The sequence below is a fragment of the Temnothorax nylanderi genome, unplaced genomic scaffold (assembly GCF_030848795.1).
Source record: "Temnothorax nylanderi isolate EJ_2023f unplaced genomic scaffold, tnyl_v1.0 TNYL_tig0007_pilon, whole genome shotgun sequence".
In the NCBI taxonomy this organism is placed as follows: Eukaryota; Metazoa; Arthropoda; class Insecta; order Hymenoptera; family Formicidae; genus Temnothorax; species Temnothorax nylanderi.
This window is the reverse complement of record NW_027249069.1, coordinates 1,597,121-1,620,860: the sequence shown is the minus strand read 5'-3', so window position 1 is coordinate 1,620,860 and position 23,740 is coordinate 1,597,121. Positions and strand designations below refer to the sequence as shown.

The 23,740-nt window shown below is 37.1% G+C and overlaps 5 protein-coding genes and 1 long non-coding RNA gene across 11 annotated transcripts; 3 read left to right on the top strand and 3 right to left on the bottom strand.

The window, feature by feature from the left end:
- Positions 1-738: 738 nt before the first annotated feature.
- Positions 739-10,368, top strand: LOC139780828 (uncharacterized). Of its 2 annotated transcripts, XM_071719544.1 has the most exons (6): positions 739-1,200; positions 2,323-2,444; positions 2,544-2,696; positions 2,780-3,147; positions 3,232-6,892; positions 8,713-10,368. In XM_071719544.1, exons 2-6 carry the CDS (start codon positions 2,324-2,326, stop codon positions 8,760-8,762), a joined length of 4,353 nt encoding a protein of 1,450 aa, XP_071575645.1. In that variant the 5' UTR covers positions 739-1,200; position 2,323; the 3' UTR covers positions 8,763-10,368. The 2 variants fall into 2 exon arrangements, with proteins under 2 accessions (XP_071575645.1, XP_071575640.1); XM_071719539.1 differs by having other exon boundaries at positions 3,232-10,368.
- A 590-nt stretch (positions 10,369-10,958) lies between these two features.
- Positions 10,959-12,553, bottom strand: LOC139780854 (COMM domain-containing protein 3). Of its 2 annotated transcripts, none has more exons than XM_071719572.1 (4): positions 12,346-12,553; positions 11,880-12,211; positions 11,518-11,789; positions 10,959-11,383 (listed from the first exon to the last, which is right to left on the bottom strand). In XM_071719572.1, exons 2-4 carry the CDS (start codon positions 12,010-12,012, stop codon positions 11,216-11,218), a joined length of 573 nt encoding a protein of 190 aa, XP_071575673.1. In that variant the 5' UTR covers positions 12,013-12,211; positions 12,346-12,553; the 3' UTR covers positions 10,959-11,215. The 2 variants fall into 2 exon arrangements, with proteins under 2 accessions (XP_071575673.1, XP_071575664.1); XM_071719563.1 differs by having other exon boundaries at positions 11,518-11,792; positions 12,346-12,551.
- Positions 12,554-13,045: 492 nt separating this feature from the next.
- On the top strand, positions 13,046-16,561 carry LOC139780778 (F-box/LRR-repeat protein 4-like). Its single transcript, XM_071719495.1, has 8 exons — positions 13,046-13,212; positions 13,575-13,825; positions 13,945-14,047; positions 14,137-14,587; positions 14,678-14,900; positions 14,989-15,346; positions 15,417-15,777; positions 15,931-16,561. The coding sequence occupies exons 1-8, from the start codon at positions 13,209-13,211 to the stop codon at positions 16,271-16,273; spliced, it is 2,094 nt and encodes a 697-aa protein (XP_071575596.1). The 5' UTR covers positions 13,046-13,208; the 3' UTR covers positions 16,274-16,561.
- Positions 16,562-16,660: 99 nt separating this feature from the next.
- Positions 16,661-19,675, bottom strand: LOC139780785 (polypeptide N-acetylgalactosaminyltransferase 1-like). Its single transcript, XM_071719504.1, has 9 exons — positions 19,470-19,675; positions 18,958-19,146; positions 18,656-18,822; positions 18,215-18,389; positions 17,744-18,074; positions 17,430-17,615; positions 17,120-17,368; positions 16,893-17,036; positions 16,661-16,819 (listed from the first exon to the last, which is right to left on the bottom strand). The coding sequence occupies exons 1-9, from the start codon at positions 19,673-19,675 to the stop codon at positions 16,670-16,672; spliced, it is 1,797 nt and encodes a 598-aa protein (XP_071575605.1). The 3' UTR covers positions 16,661-16,669.
- Positions 19,676-19,886: 211 nt separating this feature from the next.
- Positions 19,887-22,775, top strand: LOC139780820 (uncharacterized). Its single transcript, XR_011720343.1, has 2 exons — positions 19,887-20,027; positions 20,165-22,775. It is a non-coding gene; the product is annotated as an uncharacterized lncRNA (long non-coding RNA).
- Positions 21,174-23,684, bottom strand: LOC139780794 (facilitated trehalose transporter Tret1-like). 4 transcript variants are annotated; one of them, XM_071719513.1, is made up of 5 exons: positions 23,475-23,684; positions 23,173-23,242; positions 22,893-23,028; positions 22,234-22,724; positions 21,174-22,160 (listed from the first exon to the last, which is right to left on the bottom strand). In XM_071719513.1, exons 1-5 carry the CDS (start codon positions 23,552-23,554, stop codon positions 21,339-21,341), a joined length of 1,599 nt encoding a protein of 532 aa, XP_071575614.1. In that variant the 5' UTR covers positions 23,555-23,684; the 3' UTR covers positions 21,174-21,338. The 4 variants fall into 4 exon arrangements, with proteins under 4 accessions (XP_071575614.1, XP_071575623.1, XP_071575628.1 ...); XM_071719522.1 differs by having other exon boundaries at positions 23,436-23,539; XM_071719527.1 differs by having other exon boundaries at positions 23,419-23,534.
- Positions 23,685-23,740: the final 56 nt, after the last annotated feature.

The window sequence follows — 23,740 nt, the reverse complement described above, 5'->3', positions numbered from 1 at the left end:
TTATTAATTGTTTTAAATTGCGTACCAATCTACAATTATAATTTGTGTTTCCACGAAGCAGGCATATCAGTTTACCGCCGTTTCTACATTGCAAGTCATCGGTTTTGAGCATAGATGATATGTACTAGATACATTTTATAATTATATTCATTTTTAATGTTTTTTACGTTTTTAAAAATATATATTTATTAATAATTTTTTATACATTATTTTATAAATTAAAAAATTATTATATTATATAAAATATTAACATGTATATTTATATATATTATATAATTATTATATTATATATAATTATAAAATTATTATATTTTATATATTTATGGTTTAGATTTCTATATACATAGACTGTGACGCGACTATAGTAAAGCGCATTAGTCCGCATTCAATCGAATTCATAATTTCGCGCTTTACATACCGTGCCATATCACTAAAGGCTACTACACATAAAATTATTTAAATATTATATTTAAATGTAAAATTACATAAATATCTTGATAAAATTCTTAACATTGATATACAATCGCGCTACTTATCGAAATATATATATTAAATATTTTCAAATGTCCCATATTAAAAATTGGACTCTCAGATAAACTTCATGTGTAACAGCCATTACGCAAAATAGTGCAGGTAACCGCGAAAATCCCGATATATATATGCAACGCGGATGCGGCAAATGTGGCTCTTCCAAATTGATTTCGCGATTGGTTAATCGCGCTAATTATGCGAATAATTACGCACGGCCATTTTGTGCCGTGTGCTCGTTCTCTCTCTCTCTATCGGCCAGACCATCGGAAGTTTCGATGCCGGATCCCCGGTCTGTATTTGCGCGGCGCTGCGCAATGTTTTTCCCGAGTGTCGCACGTACTGCACGTAGTACGATTGTTTATCCGCCATTTTGTTCTGCCGTCGTACGCGCAGTTTTCGGCACGGTGGTCCACTTCAAGATGAATACAAGCCGCTGAGGGCGAATTCGATCTGCGAATCGTCTCGCCGCCTTGCCGTTCCTCCGTTACGTTCCTCCGCGAGAAGTGTTCGTCGCGCGAATAATGTGAAAAACCCGTGGAGGGGGGGTCTCGAAAGGATGTACCCGTGATGGCAACCCGTGACAAGTTACGTCCGACCCAACTTTCCTGACTTTTGAGGCCAAATGACGATCACTAAATAAAACGGACGATTCTTCGCCTCGTTCGTCACGTAAGTCCGTCCGGAGCATTAGCGGCGTGTGTACGCGCCGAGCGACGCCGAGTAATTAAATATTTTTGTTCGACGCTTGCGAGACGTCGGAAAAGTGATCTCGGATCGACCCGTATCACGGTTGTACTACTTTATGTGTGTGTGTGTGTGTGTGTATGTTTTTTTCCTCAATTTTGTGAACCGTTATCCGATCGCCGTTCCCGTCGAAAAGAAATGGTGTCATAACTGAATCCGTTAATCCTATTAATCTGGTTGTATATCCTTCGCGTTTGCTCCGATCAATCATGTCGATTGCGCTTAGCAGCTGTTTTACCGTACTCCTTTTAGTTTGGTTACGTTGACGGTACAAGTTTATGTATCAGCTACGCATATTTTGTATAATAAAATTAAGGTACACCGATTCACGCCTGTTAATTTGATGATAACATGTTAATCGTACGCTTATTGTACATGAATAGATTTGTAATAATTTGTATATTCGTGTATAGAGAGTATACGTGGATGACACTGTCGTACAACAAGATACTTTTATAACACAATTTTACCGTAATATTGGGTAATATTAGATAAAAGTTCTCATGTAACACTGCAGTTAAGTGGATTCACCTAATGGTTGAAGAAATAGTTGTTTTATCATAACACTGTCTTTTTGCACTTTTGCATAAAGGAAAATAGAAAAAAATCTTACTACATGTTACGTTAGATTTAATTTTTCAACTTTTTTATTCTTTTCTGTGACTTTCCGCTTTCCGCTATTGACTTACTTGCTATCTCGAACGACACGATTTCGAACACTGGAACATTTTATAAAAATCCAAGTCTCATATTAAATATAAGTTACTTGTAGATTGTTCAAAAAGTACTTATACATATTATATGCTGACGAGAGTTCGGAGAGTACTTATTAGTAATTTGGTTATACATTCCTTTAATTATAAATAAATAAATATGGAAATGTGTCGTAGATAATAATTAAGATCATGTATTATGTTATTACATTGATTTAGTGATTAAATTCTGTTATCTATATTATAATTGATGGTATGCTTGACATTTTGTTAAATTTTACTCATGTACTAAGGGTGATATATTTGATGTATATTTTTGAATATTGTGTTGTAGAATGTCAGGGCAGAGCGGTGGACGTCGAGTGTGCTTGGCCAAACTTAACGAACATTTGACATGCAAATTATGCGGTGGATATTTTATCGATGCGACTACCATCATAGAATGTTTACACTCATGTACAGTATCTTTTTTATAACGCTACGTGCATTCGAGCTGTAACTAATAGCTGGATATATAATATTACTATAAGATTTCTAATGTTTTTTTTTTTACAGTTTGCAGAAGTTGCATCGTTAAATATTTGGCGAATAACAAGTATTGCCCGATCTGCGAGGTACAGGTTCACAAAAGTAGGCCGCTATTAAATATACGTCCCGACTATATGTTACAGGATATTGTTTATAAACTGGTACCTGGATGTTATCAAAGTATGCTTTTTCTTTAATGGGAAGAGACTCGACTTTCTTATCACATTAGGTTATGATAACGATGACGAAAAATATTGTTTTAGACGAGATGCGATGTCGGAGAGAATTTTATGCGAAACATCCAGAAGCATGTAGTCAAGATGCGATGCCTCCGGAAGCTCGTGGAGAACCTGCAGACTCGCACATATATTCTCCGGACGAATCTCTCAGCTTGTCCCTGGAATACTATAATCCTTGTACAAAAGATTTGAATGAGACGAATGCTGGGAAATCCCTTTTAAGGCGATACTTTCGGTGTCCTGCAGCAGTTACTATATTCCATTTACAAAAACTAATAAGGGCCAAGTACGGCCTTGGTGATGCAAATAGAGTCGATATAATGTACGAAGAGGAGCTGTTATGCAGTAGTTATACATTAATGGATGTGATGTATATCTATCATTGGAGGCGGGTATGTATTCAATTCATTTAACGTTACTTAATTTCATTAAGAGGCATACTTATCCACGCTAATACTATATTTATTATATTGCAGAAAGTACCGTTACATTTAAGCTATAGGATATTTGAAACATCTTCGAAACGCCTGAAATTATCGGAAGACAATGCGAACTATAATAAATCGTTAATGGACGCTGATATCGATTCCATAGATCTGAAGGACGAGAAGTCGGTGAAGCGCGAGTGGAAAGAGGTGCAATTAAAAATATCGGAAACAGGTGTGATGAGCATAACCGATATATCGAGTACAGTACTCAAGAGGGAGGCAGGAATTGAGAATTTGGAAGGTGAAAAAACTGGAGGGGAGACTATAACTTCCGTTGCGGAAATTAATAAAGCGGATTCAGTGAAAATAGAAAATTGTGGTGTATCTAAGTCTTCTGTAGAAATAATACCATCTACTTTGATTATTGACGCACAAATGACAAAAACTCCAATATTTTCTGAAACGAGCAACGCATTCCTCGTTACAAATGACATTAAGTTTACAAGCGACAATTTATCGACCAACTCGAATTGTACGTCGCTAACTAATCAGCAGAATGGGACTGCAACGAGGCAGACGAGTGAAACGAGAAATTGCACCGCTTCTGCAAAACTGCAACAGGACGCACAAGAAGTAAAAATCCCCAATCAAAGCGTTAAAGTCGAAGATAAATCGGAGACGGTTTCGCAGGGGCAAAAAGGCATTGGTCACTCAGCGACGCAATTTACGGAGGAGAACGTAATTGTTATTGAAGACACGGAAAAGACAGATGCGCATGCGAGAAAAATGTCGATAAATAACAACAACAATAACGCAGATTTCCAGGCTGAGACTCAGAAGGAATGCATAAAAAGTTCGAACGAGGCAAAGATGGGAAGTGCTGGATCGAAAATTGACGCGTTGAGCGTAAAATTGCAATTTCAACCGAAAATGGGTCAAGTTAATAACACTTACTCCAAGAGAGCGCCGAAGGAGAAGCGAGCGACTCTTCAACAACAAAGTGCGAAAAAGTCTGACGTAAAGTCATCGACCGAAGACGCAAAGCTTACTGACGCGAAAGCGCAAACGAACTGCGGGAGTGTAACGGATAAAGTATCAATTTCGACGGCGACTCCTTCGCAGAAGTCAGCGTCCGCGTCCGCGGTGGCGCCTCAAAATACTTCGAACTCTTCGTCCGGATCTGACAAGCAAAAAGCTCCCGACGAGAGGGATAATCCAAGTATAAATATCGATTTGCAGCAAGCTTTGAATTTGCTGGAGCAAAGAAACTCACCCGTACAAACGTCGACGGAATCTGTCCCGAGAACGAGTCACGCCGCCGATGTGGCCAATCAGAGATTACAGAGCAACAATATAGCGGCGATGAATGAGAATATCGCGTCCACCGTACCGAACGTTTCCACATCCACGATCAGTCAGACGACGTCGACGTTCCCTTACACGCTTCACGACATCGTGACCAACTCGGCCGTTCTGAAATCAGCACTAAATTCCAGCAGCATACCTCAGAAACCGTTAGGGACGCCTTCCATTGCTTGTTCAACGTCCAACAACCAAATGTGCCCGTTGCCTCAGTTCAACGTGCAAACGTCATCCATAAATGTGTATTCCATACCCACGTCGCTGAAGAATAACTACGGTAACGTCGGTCAGGATGTAAATACCGTGACGGCCATGTCAACGGCAACGATCACAACGACGGCAATGTCGAAACCGATGTCAACATCGTGCCCGATACCTCCGTGTCCGGACGCGATCCCTATATCGCTGATGAAGCAGATGTCCATGCGCAAGCAGGACGTGACCGCGAAAGGTACCAATCTGAATGAGATTTGCGCGAAAATCGGCTCCAACACGATTGGCTCGAAGATCAACGATATCTGCGCGAAGATAGGGGAGAACTCGAAGGAGAAGAGCAGAACGGACGCGCACGGTAAAGCGGACGTGCCGGATCTGCTTAGAATAAGCGGTAAGAAGAACCCTACGCCGTTATTGCCCAATTCGGACACGGCGATCAAGCATATACCGAACATCCCGAATGTTCCGGTGTATACACCGAGCAGCAACGCGGCGACGATGGAAAATAAGAGCGCCAAACCCGTCTTACCTACGTCGACGTCCGCCGGCGCGCTGGCGGTGCCGACGTCGTCGGCACCGGCGCCGTCCCACGCGACCCAGAGACTGGCGCCCCTCAAGAAGCAGAGCCACTCGATCGGGTACAAGACCCTGCGCGACCCGCCCAAGTCCTGGAATCCCACGTTGTCGAAAAACAACTACGTGGCGGCGAAGAATCAGGCGAAGGAGATGCAGAATCAGGCACAGGCCTCCGTATCCGACGGCGCGAACAAGCAGATCCCGTCTAAGCCGGCCAAGATCTTCAAGATGCGAAACATGCCGCGGTACCTGGGTAATCCCGCGTCAGGCGTGAAACCCATGTACGGGGTGACGAACGACACGAAGGAGAAGGAGCAGTCGGCGGCCAACGCGAAGAGCGCCACCCTCAACATGATGAAGATCGATCCCAAGACCCTGTCGCCCATCGTCTCGCCGCCGCCTTACTCGCCGAACGCACGGAGCTATCAGAACACCCCGTTCTCGCGGGACATATGCCGGAACACCGGCTCGCCCATATCGCCGAGGAACTCCCCGGTAAATATGCTGTCGACCAATCCATTCATACCGTCTCCCACGCCCAACACGAATCCCCGGATCATATATTCTCACTTTCCACCCCCGTTCCCAGATGCCAGCCGATTCCCGAATCCCCTGATACGGTCGCCCATCGGCATCCCGCCTCCCAGTGCCTTTCACAGCAGTCTACCGCCCTCGATCAACAAGCTGTACCAGCGGTCGAGCTACATCCCGCAGACGACCGGTTACGCGCCGGTTGTCGGCCAGCCGCCGACGGTACAGAGAATACCACCTAGCACGCACTCGTCCTCGCCGAAGTCGCCCAAGGCCTCCTCGCCGAGCTCGATCTCCTCCGCGTCGTTCAATCTCGGGAAAACGGAGTCACAGTCGCCGATCACGTCGACGGTGGACAGCGTCGCGCTGCTGCTCTCCAAGAGCGTGGCCGTGCCGGTATCGATGCCGGTGCCGGTGTCCGTGTCGCTGCAACGCGAGCTAAACGCGTTCAATCTATCCAAGACCGGCGGCTTGTCGCCGAGTTCGACTTCCAACGTCGTCAAGACGTCAACCGCGAGCGACGCTGACGTCGAGGCGCAGCCGAAGCCGAACTCCTCCTCGATGTCGATGTCGATGTCGATGTCGCTCAATTTGCCGACGAGCGCGGAGACACCCGAGAACTCGTCGAACGGCACCAATGAACGAAAGCAGGGTAAGGAGACGGAAGCGCGAAAGGCACAGGAGACCGCGCGATGTAAAGAGGACAATTCCAAAGCGAAGCTTACGGAGACGAGGTGCAGCGTCGAGACCGCTGAGAACGCTGCGAGCCTGCATGACAAAAGGGAGAGGAGCCAAGCGGCCAAGATCAACGGCGACGTTACAACGGAACAAATCGCGAGTAAGAAATCTAAGGAGGACGGTAGTAGCGACGTGACGGCGACGAAGGCGGAGGCGACCGAACGAGACGGCCAGGTAGAACGGTCCTCGTCCAAAGAACGGAATAATATTCCGAAGAATAGCACTGAAGCCAATATCAACGACTCGCCGGCGGATGATTCCAAGAATGAAGATCTCGGCAAGAGCGGTGAGCAGATACAGGGTAATAAATCTGAAGTACAAAAAAGTAAAGCAGAGACGTGATCGTGAGATAAGAAGGATTAATCATCTTTAGGTGCGAGTTGCAAAAGGTCTCGCTACGCGTATTCGGTTGCATTTAATTCGGCACAGTGCGGCTTAAGTGTAGAATGAATCCTGTAACAAGCTTATACACGGCCCATGTTCTGACGTTTACTGCCGGTGAATCTAGCATTTCCAACCGCACGATTGAGTGTGTGTATGCGTATGCATATTGTATACATGATACATGTATATATACAGAGAGTGATTCGTATAAAGTAACCGATTTGATTATTAGCAAAATTTGAAGACGTATGAAAAAGTAACCCGAAAGAATACTGTCGTAACTAAAAAAAATTTTGATTTTGAGTTAAGCACATAAAAAGTGCCTAAAATTATCTATGTGTTATAATAGTGTCACAAGTCTGCATGCGAAATCCGTTGCACGGGGCTGAAGTGTCGTTTTCTTCTTTTGAGCCGGTTATATTGGCGATTTCTTGGATAATAGTATCGTAAGCTAATTGACAAGTGAATCACGGTAGACCACTTCAAGAAACGGTATAAGTTATATTAGGTCTGTTTTTTATTGCTGCGCTGGACTGCACTAGAACTTCCCTTCTCGCTTTCGCCAAATTGCAAACGTATACCTATTTCACTTCAAGTACAGAGAGTGTTCACTAGTAAGCAATAGAAAATAGACCTATATTATAACAAAATATCATAACTGAAATTGCGTTAGTTATCTCACAATTCAAAAAAAGTGAATTAAATTTGTTTTTTCTTTCCCCTGAAAATCGTGAATTTTTGAGTAGTGACAGTATTCTTATCGGGATGCGATATAGTGGAAACGATTACTGTTAATTTTATTATTATTATTTTTTTAATGGAATGCTTTTTATTTTATAGTCTAATAGCCCTTTTTAAGATAAGTTTAATGATTACTATATGAGGACATTAAAGGTCATTCGAGGTGTATATATATATATATATATATATATATATATATATACACACACACACATACACACACTTGGATATTTGTAAAAATTGTGCTTATGACATCTCTGCCGGCGCATTACGAAAAATGTCAGAAGATAAGCTGGTTATGAAGCTGGATGCTGATAAGTTTTTACAACATGTGCATCATGTAAGGAGCAAAGAGCACTTATGACCATTGTTGAAGATGTTTCACGACGTGTTAGAAATCTGTATATTTCTGTAAATAGCAATCGCAAAAGATCTAATTATTTTATATTATAAATGAGTTATTATGACAAATATGTTGAATATATTATTTTATAGGTGTACGTTAATGATATAATTATGAGGTCGTCTGAATTTTCATACGCATATCTAACACTGATATTAACGTTATTGACGTTAATCCACCATTGTTACTGTACTTGCATACATGTATAGATGTGTATCTAAGATCCCACTTTTATTCCCTATGTCTCTCCCATATATATTGTTTTTTATTTCAAATGAATTTCAAACCGATTTCTGTTTAACGGACGTTCGTAACTCTTTGCCACCGCGATCTTTAGCCATTTCTATGATATTATTCAATATTGAATACAATGATTAAATTATTAAACGGTATTTTATCAAAATATGTGAAATTATTTTAATACGCCACGATCATATATATCGTGTCATAGTATGAAAAAAGCAGTGAAATATGTTTCAAGTGGGACAGTCTCTATGTCATCTTTTTCTTACTTCGTTACACATATATTACATATTGCAACATAACGAAGCATATATATAATTTTTTTTTTTTCACAGATACGAATACAAGTTGTGCACTGAGCACTTGGAAAACAGGTTATCTGTAAAGTTATATATTTAAATCAACTATATGATTTGTATCTTTTAGTGCATATGCTTGCTGTTAATTTGTTAATAGCGTTATGTATAATGCATTATAATGTCTTAATAACATATAATATGCGTTCTTGTGCATATTAAACGGATGCAAGTTATTCCTTAGCGTTAAGTAACTAAAAGTGTTGCAATCACTTTTTCGATAAATAATGTAATTACGGAAAAAAAAACATGTTTATGGAACGTGTGAACGCATATAATTATTCATAGTAGGAAGAGAGTACCCATACACACGAGCACATTAGATATGTGTATAAAAAAGTATTAAGTATAGTTGATCTAATTAAATTAATAATAATGTTACCTAAATTTAAATTATACATTTTTATATCATATAAGATTGATGAAAAAAATTTATATAGTCTGGCAGCGTTGAATATTTTTGAAAGACCCTTTATTTATGTATATTAAAAGGGATTATGTAGGATTGTACTATATTTATATATATGATGCAATAATGTTTCTGAGAAACAATTTTATTTCCAATTTTAATATTTTTTGAGATAATACATCTTTGTACAACATTAAGGATGTTCTGGATGGTTTGTCAAAATCCTACGAAGTTGATGAAAATTTAATATCAAGTTCTGTATCCTCTTTCAAAATTCGGGGCCAAATTTCAGATCGATTCACAATTTAGATAAAAAGTTTATCAATTGTTTAATATCCGAGTTTTACAGAGAAAAGTGTAAACATTAAAAATGCTACCAATATAATGATATTTTACACACAAGTAGCAACAAAATTTGAAACGATTTACAAAATTCTTTTTTTCGAGATTTTTTTGGAAAAAAACCTAACAGTTAGTTACGGTCACTAAATCTACGTCTTTTACATTCTATTAGATTTGCCGTAACTATTTATATACATTTTTTTGTCTTTAGATCCCTGGAGAATTAATATCGGTGTTTTTAATATTTCCTGTATGCTTTTGGTTGGGACGGTGCCTCCAGAACATCCTTAATGTGTATTTAATGCAATATCGGTTAAAGTATGTGAAAATAAAATTCAGTTTACATGTCATTTTGTACAATCGAGAGCCAAAATGCTATCTTTTTTTCGACGTAGAGAGATTGAATTGCACTTGCATCGAGCTTTTTTTCTCTTCAGTAGATCAATCACTGAATAAAAAAGCACAGCGAGAAGAAAAAGAGACTAGTAGAGGAAAAAGTTCAAAAGCACTTCTATTTGCTATTTGAATCGATAGCATTTTTGCTTTCCACCGTATCTATTAGTGATCTGTAAATGATAATAATTTTGGAAAAACGAAAATTGAAATGGAATTCACGATTTAAGATTACTCCTGTTATCGAAGTTATACAGCTATATAAAATGTTATCAGTTAGAGTATTCATAATTACTAGAGCACACTCTATTTTGATTAAATTTTAGGTTTCTCACTTTCAGACCAATCCAGTATCAAAACGAAAGTAATATAATTTTTTAGGGTAATTTTGAAAATATTCGAAGAGACTGCTAATGGTAGTGAAATGTCCGAGGCCTTATCCTGTCATATATCGAATAATTAATATGGAACAATAAAAATGATAAAATGTATGCGATATGATTACGACAAAAAAAATTAGTTGACAATTAAATACTGTGATCATTACGTTACTTTCATCCTAGATGAAAAAGATATTTTAACAAAGCAAAATTATTAGTCGTAAATGCATAATATTTTTCTGTGTCTCTCTCTCTCTCTCTTTCTGTCTTTCCTTTCCCTCTTCCTTTTCCCCCTTCTTATCTGTTCTTTCTGCGTTTTATTTCTCCCTCTATCTCTCTATTTTCTTTCAACTCTATTTATCTAATCCATATGTTTCTTCATTTTTAATAGTATATTTATGGATTGCGTTGTCCGTTTATACGATTGTGTGCATCGATGAAAAAGCAAACAAACGTGAATTGAGAGAAGCATCAACAAAGTGAAGTTTTAAATAATTTTAATGGTTGGAGATCAATTTCTCTTAGATATGCTAATTTTATTTGTATATAGTGTACTACGATTATAAAATATATATTACATAGTAATAGAGAAAGAATTACTAATTAATATAATTATATATTTAATTAAAAGGATATAACCACAGCATGTATCTTTCCGTCGAAACAAAAACAAATTTTTAGATAAATACTGGGCTGCAGAATAGAAAATATATTGTATTTTTAATCAGTTTTTATATATGTGTACATGTGTGTGCATATACATGTATAAACATATAAAAGTAATAATTCTATATGGAATTAGAAGATATTCTCTTCGCTAATAATGCAAAAATATAATTGACTGCACCTACATAAAACTGTATTATTAATATAGAACATTTATCCTTCATATATACAAATCACTGTCAAAGCAAAGTTGAAGAATCTCTAAATTGCACATTATAATCGTCTATCAGATTTATATATTGGATATTTTTTCAATGTGTCTTACAACATCCTTCAGCTTGTGCACCAACTCTTGCAGCTGTTGTACGGTACACGTAAATGTTACATGTCTCATTTGATTGCACTCTTTTGTACTCATTCGTATGTTATAAATTGGCACGTTGGTAAAACGAGTGCTCATCTGCAAACAATATTTAATTATACATATATACAGATTACATAATGTAATTCACGTAAAATGTTTATATCGATGAAATTACATTGTACGAAGTAATAGGATCGACGTGTAACATTGTTAAAGGATAGTGAATTTACCCTAACGCAATGATGTAAACGCCAATCTATGTCCACTACGTGCGGTAAGTTATTTCCTGTCAATTCCAATTGAGTCTGGATATTTTCCTTATTGTTCATGTACCTACTACATAGCGTTTCAATTCTTTGCCCATTGATATGTTCATTGTGTAGGAAATGTTTCAGGCTTTCTTCATCATAGTCGTGTCGAGCAGCCTCTACGAAGAGGCAAGATATATTGGCAAAGGCAGCTTTTATCAGATCCGACTTGGATGGATATACATTAGCGACAGCTGCTACAAAAGATATAATTAATTATATAAACATTTGTATTTCAAATACTTCTATATTGAGATAAACCATATAGTGAGATCCCTACTTACTTTTTCCGTTGCTAACGTTCTTAGAAATATGCAACATTATAATATCTAATAACTGTAGAAACGTTTCTTCGGGCAAGACATTGCTATTTTGAATGTTTGCTACGCCGTCGATAATTTCCTTCGCCAATTCCATCTCGACATAGTATAGTATCAATTGTTCTCGATACACGTAAATACAAACAACTTTTCTCAAAAATATCTAATTAGCAAATCTATATTAGCTTGTGCACATGTACTCCAGCAATTTGAATGATTTAAATCAAATCTTTGAAAATCATGAGGACTGATTAATGGTGTTAGGGATGTTGTTTAATTACAGTCGACAGTTTTGCCTAAAATAGAGATAAAACAAAAATTAGATTAATTAGAATTAAGTAATTCTTTATAATAATAAGTATTTTATATAGATATTTCATATAGCCATGCCTCACATTTACTGAAATGTCAGAAAATTGTAATATCTCACCCTTTTTCGAAAGGATTCAAATTAAAATCCGTCTGAACATCACCCACGTCGGCCACATCTGAGCTTCAACCACGAGGTTTGTGTTTTAACACTAGACTGCATTAGAATAATAAAAAAGCACAGTATACATTGAGACAATCCATGGAGGTAAAGGAGTAAACACCATCAGGGTCAACTTGTCGGCGCGGGGTTGAGGCACTGGTGGGGAGGGGGATTGAGTCGTCGGCCATGTTTTTATGGACCACTCGTGCTGCTGTCTACTGGACATTATTTGGAATTTTCAAGTCAATCCAATGATCCAAGTACACACATGGTAAGTAGTCAAGTCCGAATGTAAGCAGAAAAAGTGCGTAATAAGCATCATCAGTATTAGCAACAATTTTGGAGCTAAACTAAAGCTGTTTGTACAGCGGAGTTAACTGTATATAGCTCTCTTTAGAAAAGCTGTATATTATTTCTCATACTTTATTTTAAAATGTCTCTTCTGTATTACCAAATTATTAAGCAGATGATACAGCTAAGTATCGATAGGTGGCACCACGAGTGGCCCATAACGCCCATCATAATTTCCCTGGATCTCCCTCCCCAAGTCCCCACGTGGTCCCCAGTCCCCACCAGTGCTTCACTCTCCCAATCGCCCCCTCCACTCTAGTTCACAGCCTTTCAACCCCATCAACCCCATGAACTGTGCCCTGTTGCCTGTGTGTGCTCGCATTGCTCATTGCTCGCAGCACCCGCACGCAGTCTGGTACGTTGTATAGAAGTCTGTAGAAGTGTGTGCTCACCACGTGTTCCCGCATGTTCTCTCTTTCTTGATTTTTTTATTTTATACAGAAAAACATCAAACCTGCTTCGCATAAATAATGGGTGAGTATAAAAATCAATTAGTTTTTCCGATTAATTTTTAATTCAGCTTCCGTCAAAGTTTTGATAATTTCCTTTATTCGCTATATTCATATTATGAATATGTTATGGCTCCTTGCCGCGCGGCAAGCGTTTCCGCTTTCCGCGTTCCGCGTACAGGAGCCATAAGTGCGCGAATTTTGAACAAGTTGATTGATCAATTCTAAATATCCTTCATGTATAAAATTATAAGAGCTTCGGCGTTTTTAATTAATATTTTCTTTAATATTAACTTATTTAATATTTTCATTTCAAATTAATCTCAAGAATCTACAAAAGTTATTATTCAAAAGTTATTATTCTCCATATCTTTCATTTTCTTTCAGAGATGATACATGATAAGAATGATATACTAAAATGTTATCCTTCACATTGCACCGAATATCCCTACCTCGGCAGATTCGTCGCAAGAAAGGATGCAGATATTACTTTCAGGTATCAATTTGTGAAGAAATCTTGTGGTCTTGACAATTGCGCCGACAATAATCCTAACATATATAAGTATGCCGACTATATATCTGGGATACCTAAAAATTTTCCAAACTATGGAGCAGATTTTCCACAAACGTTCGTTATGGTATGTATATGAATTTCCTTATATTTTCTGTTATTAATTGTCCTGTAGAAAGTAATTGCAATCTATCTTTGTGCTACAAAATTTTGTAACATTTGACACTTTCTGATTCTTTAATACAGAAAAATTATGGCGTGGATATCTCAATATCTTCATGGCAAGAGGAAGCAGAAGTTGATTATACACCAAGGGATAATAGGAACAAAAAGATCAGTAATTATATCGGTAATATTTGAATTGATAAAAATCAGATATTGTTAAAGAAGATACGCTTCTGTGGAAAAGAAATTATAATTATATTTTCTATTTTAAAGACATCGCGTTTGATACATGTGCATATCCAATCAGAATTTCTATATACGAAATATATAATCCTGGAAATGTAATTAAAATTTGGGCTCAAAAACCTAATGGTCAATGGGATCTATTGTGGAAGGGATCGCCTCAGATTGTGCCCCAGACATCAAGACTATTTTCGCCACCATTACAAGCGTGTAACTTCAAAACCAGAACGTTCAGACTGGAATTTAAGAACACCATAGTGAATTATGACACAGCGATAGATGCTGTGATGTTTATTGGAACATCAAAAAAGATCTATTCCAAAAACTTTGGAGAGAGTTTAACTAGTCTGCTAAAAAGAATAAACTGCACAGGTCTTCATCAGGAGGATGCTTATAATTTGACAGCAGATTATAAAAATGCACACTCGGATATATGCACTCTTCGAAAGAATGTTTCTGAATATTGTATTATTTATGAAAGGTATTACAATCGTCGACATTATAAGTAATATTCAATGTTTTTTTTATTTTCTTAATGATAAAAATAAATTTGTTTTGACTTTATTTGCAGGAATATAGAAGAGGTTTCCAGAAAATGGTATGGGAGAAAATGTTATCATGATTACAAACGTACAAAAGTATCTTGGAAAAGAATCCCTGATTATGTTTTCGGGATATTATCTCCAGAATATCATAATCAAAAATTATTAAATAATCTTAGTTCTTCAAAGCATATGAAACTCTCTTCGGATGAATCCAGAAAGCTGTCACATTACAGTTTATCTATCTTTCCTGTAAATTATCCTAAGAAGTCTATTTCTCATAATAATATTTATTGTAATGCTATCTCATGTATTAAAGTTTTATATTTTATTTTTGCAGGATGAAATAATACTAAAAATATTGAAGAACTTGGATTTAATGACGTTATACAGCATGAGCTGCGTAAATAAGCGCTTAAATAATATAGCACAGGACTCTGAACTTTATATACGTTTGAACGTGCGAAATACCCGCGATATGCCTATTGCGTATATTAATAATATATTTTATTACTTTATGCCTAGATGTAAATATTTGCAACGGCTAGATCTTACACATAGCGACTTTTCTGTTTCGCTTTTCGAAGAATTTCTTGAGAATTGCGGGAAGCATTTAACACACTTACGATTAGGTCAATGCAGATCTGTTAATGATCATGTCCTACTCAAAATTTCAACAATATGCAAAAAATTAAAAGGTATGTACGCGCGCGCGCGATTATCAAGATTATAAGTCAATTGTGTCTGACCAATACATATTTTTCTTAGAATTAGATCTCAGGGGGTGTCGAGACATTACGGAAGAAGGCTTTTCATATCTCGAGAATCTAGAGGGCCGGCTGGAACATTTAAGTCTTGGCGTTACATGTATAACATATCAAACTCTTTGTAAAATACTGCAAAAAAATCAAGGAATGCGTGAATTAAATTTGGAACGGTTCGAAGGTGATCTTATATTTCCATTTGAAATTTCGGAAGAAGCCGAGATATATTTCGAAAGAGTCACATTAGAGTTGAGAAATTCGTGTCGAGACTTAGAAAAAATTAATTTAGCAGGCGTATTTAATATTACACCGCAAAGTATTAAAATCCTTGGTGGCTGTAAGAATTTACGAAAAGTGAACCTTCGGTAAGTATGTGCTACATTTTCTTTTGAAGTACATATTACCATATTCTTTATTGAAATTTGTATGTTTGCTTTTCTAGCAAGCATCTTTAAAAAGTTACATTGATTTTCTATTTGCGATTGGAGTACTGTAATACTTATATGATTTTGTTACAGAATCCCGTACAGCATTCTTGAGAATAACTACTGGAGGTTATTTTCCTCCTGTCGAGAGTCCTTGGAAGAAGTCCATTTGAGCAGGATTCGGTTCACCGATTACGGTTTGGGATTACTAGCGCAGTGCAAAAACTTGAAACAGTTATATCTTTATAGATGTAAGATAACGCGTAATGCATTTCTAACATATTCTAGCATTTTCGAGCAATGTCTCGAATTGCAAAAATTTCATCTTGTGTACTGCGGCATTAGACCCTACTTGACGAAGCAGTGGGAAAAGCAATACCCACACGTGTCTATCCTCGTAACCGAAACCCCGCGTACAGTCCCTCGCTTGAACTAAAGATCATTCTCTAAAAAAAAGTGGATTTTACTATTATTTGTTCCCCTCTAGACCATACAACTTTTGTCTGATATATTTTTGCCTGCTAGATTCTCTCAGTTTTTTATTATATACAGTGGCATCAAAATCGAACATCGGTATATCTCAAATATATATTATTTCTTTCTGATCATGGTCAGTCAGTTATAATTTATGTCGCAGGTTTTTTCTAAATCTAAAATATATAGTCTGTAAAACTAATTTTCCTAATGACAATAAATATAACATAATAAAGATCTCTTAAACATTTGCAGACAATTTGAATATATTTTGTAAAAAGGGTAAAAAAAATGTTTCTTTCTTAACATACGAGCAACAAAGTATATGGTAAGTAACGAATACACAGTGCACGATACGCTATGCAGATAGCACTTTATTAGAGTGGAAATCAAATTTCCAGAATTGATCTGGTACATTACTACAACGAGTCGCTCGTACGTTCTCATCGTTATGTAGTTTAGTACCGTCGAGACAGAGACCAGTTTCCACATGTATTATCCTGCCGTCCTATGGTTAAAAATAATACATTTTAATCACTCGTGAATCGTACTGCGCTTATCAATATCGGAAATCAATGTACCTTCGATAATACCCATTCCTTTCCACCTTTTTCACTGTTGCAGTCAGACATTTGAATTTGCGCATACGGTTTTGAATCAATATCCAATATTCTCCCACATGTTTCTTCTCTACGTAATTCACCGGACTTGCTCAACGAGAAAAACTAAATTGCCCAAATATAACAAATCTTTAGATTTAAACTCGAGCACAGATACGTTAACGTTAATGTAATCTGTATTTACATACCTGACTTGGATATAACTTAGTGTGGCAATTATATAAACCTAAATTGTACGGTTTATCTTCTTCACGTTGCAGATTATCTAAACACAGTCGTCTATTGCGCAATTTGACACGGCCGTAGGCTATTGCGTTTTCATCGGGGATGAATTTTTCCGGATAAACATTATCGAGATACCATTTAAAACTTTTACACTTGAGCTTTCTCCGCAATTCCAAACGTTTGCTTATGTCGCCAATGAGTTTTGGATTGTCCTACGGATATTATTTATCTATACAGATGCAAAGATCTTGATTACATAATATTTAATGTTACCTTGAATTCACTACGATGAAGTAAAAATAATCGTTTATATTCATCCATCCATACAAATGCTAAACGGGCAGTATTTATTCCGTGAGTATCTTTATCGTTTGGGAATTTATATGGATGAAAGTTTCGAAATATATGGCCAACGCGAGAGCAAGGAATGATTTCTAGCGTACCACCGCACTGCCAAATCTGTTGAAGAATATCAATTTATCAAAGAATATCAAATCTCATTAAACCAATATAAAATTTTTAGCGTACATACTTGTAGTAATAAACCTACGTCTTAATTTTAATATACTTGGAGAAATTTTACTCACTCTGAAGGATATCTCCAAGTTTTCGCCTCCCCAACCATCCATCTTATCGTCATAACTACCAATTTCCCAAAAATATCTTTTATCAATAGCAAATAGACCGCCTGCCATAGTAGGAGACCTAGTTGGCGATATAGGAGAGGAACGCGACTCGATCTCGTGTTTCTGAATATTTATCCACGTGAAATGTCCCGACCATGTAAAACCACCAACTTGAAAGAAAAACGCCTCGTTATCGTGGAAGTATTCTAATGTCTCCTCGGAAATGTTATCAATTATTGGCATTAGTACAGCACTTTTATTCTCCTTTATTCGCTGTAGCAGAGGTTGTAACCTGCATTATGTTAAAATGCATGTATTAATGAAGTTCTCTTTCTCTTTTATGTAAAGTTATTTCAATATTTCTGATTTAAAAAATCAGATACACGAAAAAACAGTATCTTCTAATTAAATTGATGTCACAGGTCAAAATACCAGTCTTTAATAACTTCGCAATGTGCATCCAGGAAGACGAGAACATCGCCTCTAGCAATTTTAGCCCCATGTAGACGAGCACGTATCAATCCTTGTCTATACGGTAATCTCAGTAGCTTTACTTTGGCAGGTAAACGCGTCGAAAGATAATAATCCAATTGTCCCTGAAGTTCCTCTACAAATTAACACAATCAGAAAATATATTTTACATACAACATTAATTATTTAACACACTGCATTCTGCCAAATGGTTACATCATTCTTATGTAATAATTTATCTTGTGTAACGATTATATTTTATAAAAAGAGCATTTTATGGCATTTGCGAATATCATTGCTAGACCTAAAATAATGTCTAATAATGTAACACAAATAGCAGATATACAGTTTAAGAAATCACCAATATGTTGATTTATATATTAGTTACATTAATTTCGATACCTTCCTCGCTGTGATCGTCCACTAAAATAATCTCTTTTAATAGATTTGGCGGAGAACCCTTCAAGACACTATGCACCGTGCGTAACAGAACACTCCATGGTTCGTTATAAAAAATAATTATTATACTAGCACTTGGTAATAATCTATCGTATGTGAGATTTGCACATCTGGAATCAGTAAATATCACATCCATTTAGAAATACAAAAGAGAAAGGATATTCTACGTACATCTACATATATTATATTTATGTAAAAATATCTTTTCAAAAACGCTATGCGTACTATGCATATTAAAATCTTACAGGGGGTTGCGTACATCTGGTAATTTTCTGGTCAACGATATCTTATTTGAGAGGACGACATTCAACGCTTTTTTCGCAAGTGCCGCTTCACCTAGAACCTTATCTCTTCCGTATAGATAAGCGGGTTCTCCGTCGTCCCCGAGTCCAGGTACAACGTTGCGTTCCAATTTTGATATCTGCTGCTCATATCTAAAATATTACTAACTAGTATATTATTTTAACTCTAGTATATTATTTTGATTTAAAATAAAATAAAATAATCAATGCAAGATTTACAGATAAACAGATTGCAATTGCAATAGAGTTGAGAAAAGTAGGGTCAAACTAGAGACCCTTGAATTAGAGCCTGGCCATAAGACAGCCAGTTCTTATTGGCCCGCCAGTTCTGTCAAAAGTAAGAGAAACAGAAAGAGAAAGAGATATGAATGTATATCCTTCTCCCTCGCAGGATTCTGACTAAAACTGGCCGGTCTCTTATTATAGGGTCTCTAGGTCAGGTCAAACAAAATTACCTCTCCACCTGCAACCTCTGTAATGCAATGTCCACATCTTTCTGCCTCCGAGAGTTATTGCCATCCCGCGGGAATGGAGGCTGCTCCTTGTAAACCCTGGGATTGTCACTGGCACGAAACAATTGCTTGGCAATGATCAGAATACCGATTATGTACAATGTGCAAAATGACAATTTCACCAGAGACTTGCGGCGGGTAAGCGCCATTCTCTCTCTCCTTCAGGAATATACCATCGGATGTATCGTCAGATGTACCGTCAGAATACACCATCCTGACGTCAACTACCGAACAACCGGCGGCATGCCAGCTGTTGTAATTATTGTTGATAAGACACTGTCAGTTGCGCTAGGTTATGGCGGAGCAACACTTGTCGGATGAGCGAGGTATATACTCCGCTCATATCACGTGCAGATCTGCAACAGGTGAATTAAAGTACAGCGTGAAAGCGAGCCACTTTGTACGTACATTCGTAAGATATCGCATTAATGCGGCGGAGACGTCACATATGCTGCGATATTAACGCAACGTGTGCCGGATATGCTCACTCGCTTAACGAACGTAAGGAAAAAAGGACGAAAGAGAGGATAAGGCTAAATTTAAGCATGTATCAGCGCCTGTAATGGAACCGCTCTAACCGGTTGTAACATTTAATATACGCGTGTCTATCACTCGTTTTCTTCCTCTCCTTCTTTCAGATAAGTTTGCGGAATTGAGCATATGGGTGTGGGTGATATCAACTCAGCTGATAGCCAGATCTGTCATATAATGGACTGTGAACTGCTGCAAGTGCAACAAAAACAACGCCAAGTACGACGAAATCTGCTAATAAAATGATAACGGCAGAAATTGTGCGAAATCTGCCATCCCCAATTTCGTAATCATTCGAATAATATATCCCGTGTAAATGACGGTTACGAAACGACGGCTTCTGCTCGATCAGGCTCAATGTAGATTGACGTCAGTCAATCCGCGATAATCTGCTATTCGTATCTGTTGACAAACTGATGATATACCCGCTAACATATTTTGCTCACTGAGAATCTCGAGCATTGAAATTCTCTTGCTCCTTATATTAGAAAGAAGGAAAAGTAAAAATTTTGTAAAATTCGTACATAAAATCAATACTATTTACATTTTGCTGGGTAAAAGAACTTTCTAAATGTACATGTACATATATATGCACGTTTATATAAGTTAAACTTGTATTTAATTCCATGCAACAGAGTAAATGTTATTAGAGCGAAAATTATCGTAACTATAGAGAGTGTCCCAAAATCACTGGATGTCTTTTTAATAACAGGCTCTTTGGCTAAACGCTTTTAATCTGAGGTAGAGTTTTCCTTGGCCGGAATGTCGAGGAAGATCATTATCTATTGCAACTTTCTCTAATCCTTTGTATTTTATATTTTTGTAAGCCTGAAATTCGAATTAAAGCAAATTCCATCCGAAATCAGTTAAGAATGCACCTTTGTTAACCATTTGGCTTTTTCAGATGTAATTTGCAAAATACCCTTTTTTTCTCAATTATTTGTAATTCGAAAATTATTGATGCCTCAATATTTTTGTTAAAGACAAATTGATATTAGTTCGGCCGAGAAATCTATTATTAAAATAATATCCAATAACGTCGAGAAATCTCCATAAATAAATTACGATACTTGTTTACACACATAAGGGAAGAATTACAACATTCTAAATGCAAAATTATTCTACAATTTCTTCTAATTTATTGTCAAGATTGAAACACTAAAATGTTTCCTGTACATAATATTAGCAGTCCCATCTCTTCTAATAGTCCCCTTTGTAAATATATCATGCAACACACCCACACACACACACACAAATAAAACCAAAGTGAAAGCAGCAAAATTAAGGATTTCTAGAATTAGCATTCCGCGTTTTTCTCTCTTTAGTAGAGGAGAAGAACTTTTCAATATCGGAAAATGATTTGCCCAGAGTTTCAGGCAGAAAAAAATATACAAAAGCTGTACCAGTTAGAGATATGAAGCTAAAAGAGAAAAAAATACCCTCGATAGTCATGCTTTTCAAAAGGTACGGATAGCTCTTTATCACAGCAAACATCATTATGTAAGCGAGAGAAACCATGAGACCCCCACCAATACCACGTATGGACACGGGTAATAGTTCCCCGATCATTGTCCACGGTATGACTATAAATCCAAGCGAGCTAGTGCAGATGTAAGCCAATACGAAGAATAATAATAGCCACTTTTGATCCACCGTGGTTTCCTCCGTATTACCATTTTCATCGTACGACAGCGCAAAATGCATATACATTCCAGAAAGAAACATAGAAATGGCCATTCCAATCCCGCTCAAGATGCAAAGAACTCTCCTGCCGTATTTTCTACTACAAAAAACTGTCACTATACTTATAACGAATCGAATGATACCTAGCATAACGAGCGCGCTGTGTTCGTTAAAATTCTTGCCAAATGTTCCACCCATTTCGCGAAAAACGGAAATGGCATAAAATATGATCACATATGAGCCGGATAGTTGCTGCAGTAAAAAAAGGAAGAAAAGTATCAGCATAGGCTTATAGGCTGCCGGGGATGTAAACATGTGGTAATAATTTTTTATGGCTACTGCTATACTTTTTGGCGCTTCGTCACTCGCCACACGACTTCCGCAAGTCTCCATAATTCGCGAATATTCTTCCTCATATATCTAGAAAATTTAATTTATTCGTTGATACTCTGAAATTCTGAATGGACATTGCAAAACACTGTATTGTACTCACTGTTTGCCTTCTGTTAAGCCGTTTCAAACTGTGTTTCATTTTGGAAATTCGTTTCTCATTAAACATGCCATTTTGAAAGCACATAAGCCAGTAGGGACTTTCAGGTATGAAGTAAAGTATTAAGAAAATACAACACTCTAATGCGAGGAAAATTATAGTCATTTTGCGCCAGTCTAGCATCACGGCCAGACAGCAGGTAATCAATATACCTAACGACACAAACACAGAAGTAAGGCATAGAAGCATCGGTCTGACTTGCGGATGTGTAAGTTCTGATATGTAAACCAAAGCGACGGTTGTTAACCCTGCTGCGATTCCGGCTACAACTCGAGCCGCATAAATAGTAATTAAGGAGTTGGCAAATAACAAAGAAACCCACGATACTGCTGCGGGAACGCAAGATAGCAAACAAATTGTTTTGCGTCCAAATTTATCCATCAGAGGCCCAGCAATGATAGATCCTATTGGCAATGTTATTGTAACTAGACTTGCTGTAGAACAAAATAAAAATGCAAAATAATACACAATATTACTAACTACAATTCTAATTGTCTATCGATTACTGTACAGCACAAGCCACATAGCGCTCTATAAACAGCACTAATTTTCTATTAAACATCTACTGTGTTCCTTAAGCGCAAATAATTTCAAAGACTAACCGATCCAAGATCCTTCGCTCTCGGTTACTTTTATATCAGAATTATCTGATTCTAATCCATCTAATAAAATGGTACTGTAAGCCATGTTTATACCAGCCTTTATGTTTATACACTGAATCATACAGCTTGCAATAATCTAAAAGATGATACATAATAATTTATTTATTATCTATGTTAGCCGCTGTATTAGTCAACTAGATTCTGTTACGCGATTTATAGCATTCGTAAATTTGCCGTGCCCGTGTATTTTGCTACGCCTGTGAAAATATTGAGGACTTACCTGTGGCATTATATCTGCCAATGTAATTTTCTCTTTCGAACTTCTATCGGTAATCCGTGGAAGAAAATTACTGCAAAAAATTTAAATTTTTTTCATTTTTTATCATCTGCCCAGGGTCGCCGATCTTTAACAGTAGTCTCGTCGATGTTAAAACCAAGCAAAAGAAACAGAGAGCAAATAACGTTAAATACATTCAAATTTAAACGCACCAATTATTCTTGCAGATAATTTATAAATTGTACGTACAATAAAAAAATATTCACATGTATTTATATTGCACAAACACACTCCGTTCATTTTACCTGACTTCATTGCGAAGTCTCTCGTTAGGTTCCATAACTGTGCGCGTCTCTCCTTCATCGATTTCTCTTATTTGACTCATTTCAAATAATAATATCAAAACTTGCGAAGATATCTCTGAAATATAAAAGCAGACAGTAAAACAATCAAAAAGAATCTTTGATAGAGGATGAAGGTTATGGGTCTGTTTCTTTTTAGCTGCACTAGAGAGCTGAACCAGGCTGAACAGGTGCAATAAGTTGGAGTGAGACAAGTATATTTTGTTTCA

Coding starts and splice junctions, on each gene's coding strand:
- LOC139780828 (XM_071719539.1), top strand. CDS start 2,324: ATGTCAGGGCAGAGCGGTGGACGTCGAGTGTGCTTGGCCAAACTTAAC. Junction 2,697..2,779: donor GGTACCTGGATGTTATCAAA/GTATGCTTTTTC, acceptor ATATTGTTTTAG/ACGAGATGCGATGTCGGAGA. Junction 3,148..3,231: donor ATATCTATCATTGGAGGCGG/GTATGTATTCAA, acceptor ATTATATTGCAG/AAAGTACCGTTACATTTAAG.
- LOC139780854 (XM_071719563.1), bottom strand. CDS start 12,012: ATGGAATTGGCGAAGGAAATTATCGACGGCGTAGCAAACATTCAAAAT. Junction 11,793..11,879: donor GAACGTTAGCAACGGAAAAA/GTAAGTAGGGAT, acceptor TATCTTTTGTAG/CAGCTGTCGCTAATGTATAT. Junction 11,384..11,517: donor GTTTACATCATTGCGTTAGG/GTAAATTCACTA, acceptor TATTGTTTGCAG/ATGAGCACTCGTTTTACCAA.
- LOC139780778 (XM_071719495.1), top strand. Junction 14,588..14,677: donor TATTGTATTATTTATGAAAG/GTATTACAATCG, acceptor CTTTATTTGCAG/GAATATAGAAGAGGTTTCCA. Junction 14,901..14,988: donor ACAGTTTATCTATCTTTCCT/GTAAATTATCCT, acceptor TTATTTTTGCAG/GATGAAATAATACTAAAAAT.
- LOC139780785 (XM_071719504.1), bottom strand. CDS start 19,675: ATGGCGCTTACCCGCCGCAAGTCTCTGGTGAAATTGTCATTTTGCACA. Junction 18,823..18,957: donor CCAGATGTACGCAACCCCCT/GTAAGATTTTAA, acceptor TACTGATTCCAG/ATGTGCAAATCTCACATACG. Junction 17,369..17,429: donor TTCATCGTAGTGAATTCAAG/GTAACATTAAAT, acceptor TAATATCCGTAG/GACAATCCAAAACTCATTGG.
- LOC139780794 (XM_071719513.1), bottom strand. CDS start 23,554: ATGAGTCAAATAAGAGAAATCGATGAAGGAGAGACGCGCACAGTTATG. Junction 22,725..22,892: donor GAGCGAAGGATCTTGGATCG/GTTAGTCTTTGA, acceptor TTTGTTCTACAG/CAAGTCTAGTTACAATAACA. Junction 22,161..22,233: donor GGCTTAACAGAAGGCAAACA/GTGAGTACAATA, acceptor TAAATTTTCTAG/ATATATGAGGAAGAATATTC.